Source organism: Lycium barbarum, chromosome 8, assembly GCF_019175385.1.
Source record: "Lycium barbarum isolate Lr01 chromosome 8, ASM1917538v2, whole genome shotgun sequence".
NCBI classification, from domain to species: domain Eukaryota; kingdom Viridiplantae; phylum Streptophyta; class Magnoliopsida; order Solanales; family Solanaceae; genus Lycium; species Lycium barbarum.
This window is the reverse complement of record NC_083344.1, coordinates 26,345-27,800: the sequence shown is the minus strand read 5'-3', so window position 1 is coordinate 27,800 and position 1,456 is coordinate 26,345. Positions and strand designations below refer to the sequence as shown.

At 38.5% G+C, this 1,456-nt stretch overlaps 1 protein-coding gene across 1 annotated transcript; it reads left to right on the top strand.

The window, feature by feature from the left end:
• Window positions 1-268: 268 nt before the first annotated feature.
• On the top strand, window positions 269-952 carry LOC132605541 (ubiquitin-ribosomal protein eS31 fusion protein-like). The gene has a single exon (XM_060318666.1). It carries the CDS (start codon window positions 344-346, stop codon window positions 812-814), a length of 471 nt encoding a protein of 156 aa, XP_060174649.1. The 5' UTR covers window positions 269-343; the 3' UTR covers window positions 815-952.
• Window positions 953-1,456: the final 504 nt, after the last annotated feature.

Genomic DNA, 1,456 nt, shown 5'->3' with positions numbered 1-1,456 from the left:
TCCTGACTTCGCCACTGATCACCGCTGATAGTTAGGTTTTCGCAAATACAGTAGCTACATGTGGTAAAATTTTTAAACTACAACTACGTTTCGTAACTACAATCTAAATATTTGCCACGTTACGTAATGAAATAGAGTTGTAGAAAAATCAGAATATTCTTCTACATTTTTTCTCAGCGGGCCTAAACCCAATTGCATGACTGACGGGCAAAAGGTGCATGAGCCAGGCCCAAGTAATTATCAGCAAGCAACTTCCTAAAACCCTAATAATAAACCAGTACTATGGCAACTCTCCTTCCGGCTGACAACAACCCTAATCCCATTTCGCCATTGAACCGCGAAGATGCAAATCTTCGTGAAAACCTTAACAGGGAAAACCATTACCCTTGAAGTCGAGTCCTCCGACACTATCGACAATGTGAAAGCAAAGATCCAAGACAAGGAAGGCATTCCGCCAGACCAACAGCGTCTCATCTTCGCAGGAAAACAGCTGGAAGACGGACGAACCTTAGCTGACTACAACATCCAGAAGGAGTCCACTCTCCATTTAGTGCTTCGTCTCCGTGGTGGAGCAAAAAAGAGGAAGAAGAAGACCTACACCAAGCCTAAGAAGATCAAGCACAAGAAGAAGAAGGTCAAGCTTGCTGTGTTGCAGTTTTACAAAGTTGATGATTCAGGAAAAGTTCAGAGGCTGAGAAAGGAATGTCCTAATGCTGACTGTGGTGCTGGTACTTTTATGGCTAATCACTTTGACCGTCATTACTGTGGTAAGTGTGGCCTCACCTACGTTTACAACAAGGCTGGAGCTGATTGATCAATTCTTCTGTTTACCCATGTTTTTGTCATTTTACCGTGCTAGTTATTTTTTGTTTTGTGGAAACTTTACTGAACAGTATTTGCTGGATTTTTCTTGGTTTTGCATTATCAATATCAATTTAATATTCCTAATGTATGTTTCTGGATTTGTCCGATAACTAATGTTATTCTAATTGCATATAGAATGGTCAATTTGGGAAAATTATGATCTATGTCTACTGGGAGAAAATATTTACACGTTTTAGCCCATATTTTGAGTTTGTTACCCGGTTTAGCTCATATTTGTGTATAAACACCTTTAATACGAGATTGATACGTCATGTATAATCTCCCCCAATTGGGAAAGTTATATATTTTACTGTAGTAGCTGTTTTTTTCTTTCATGGAGACTGTACTAAACAGTGTTTGCTGGATTGTTCTCGGTTTTGCATTATCAATATCAATTTTTATATTCCAAAATATATGTTTCTGGATTTGTTCGTTAACGAATGTTAATTACAGTTGCATATGGAATGGTCTATCTTTTAACTCCTGTGGCAACATTCTATTTACGAAAATGAATATTTGCTTTTAGATTGCTAGCTTTTCTCCAGGAAATGAACCAGGAGGTCCTGATTAAATGTCCTTCAAGGGTGCCTTC

Coding starts and splice junctions, on each gene's coding strand:
- LOC132605541 (XM_060318666.1), top strand. CDS start 344: ATGCAAATCTTCGTGAAAACCTTAACAGGGAAAACCATTACCCTTGAA.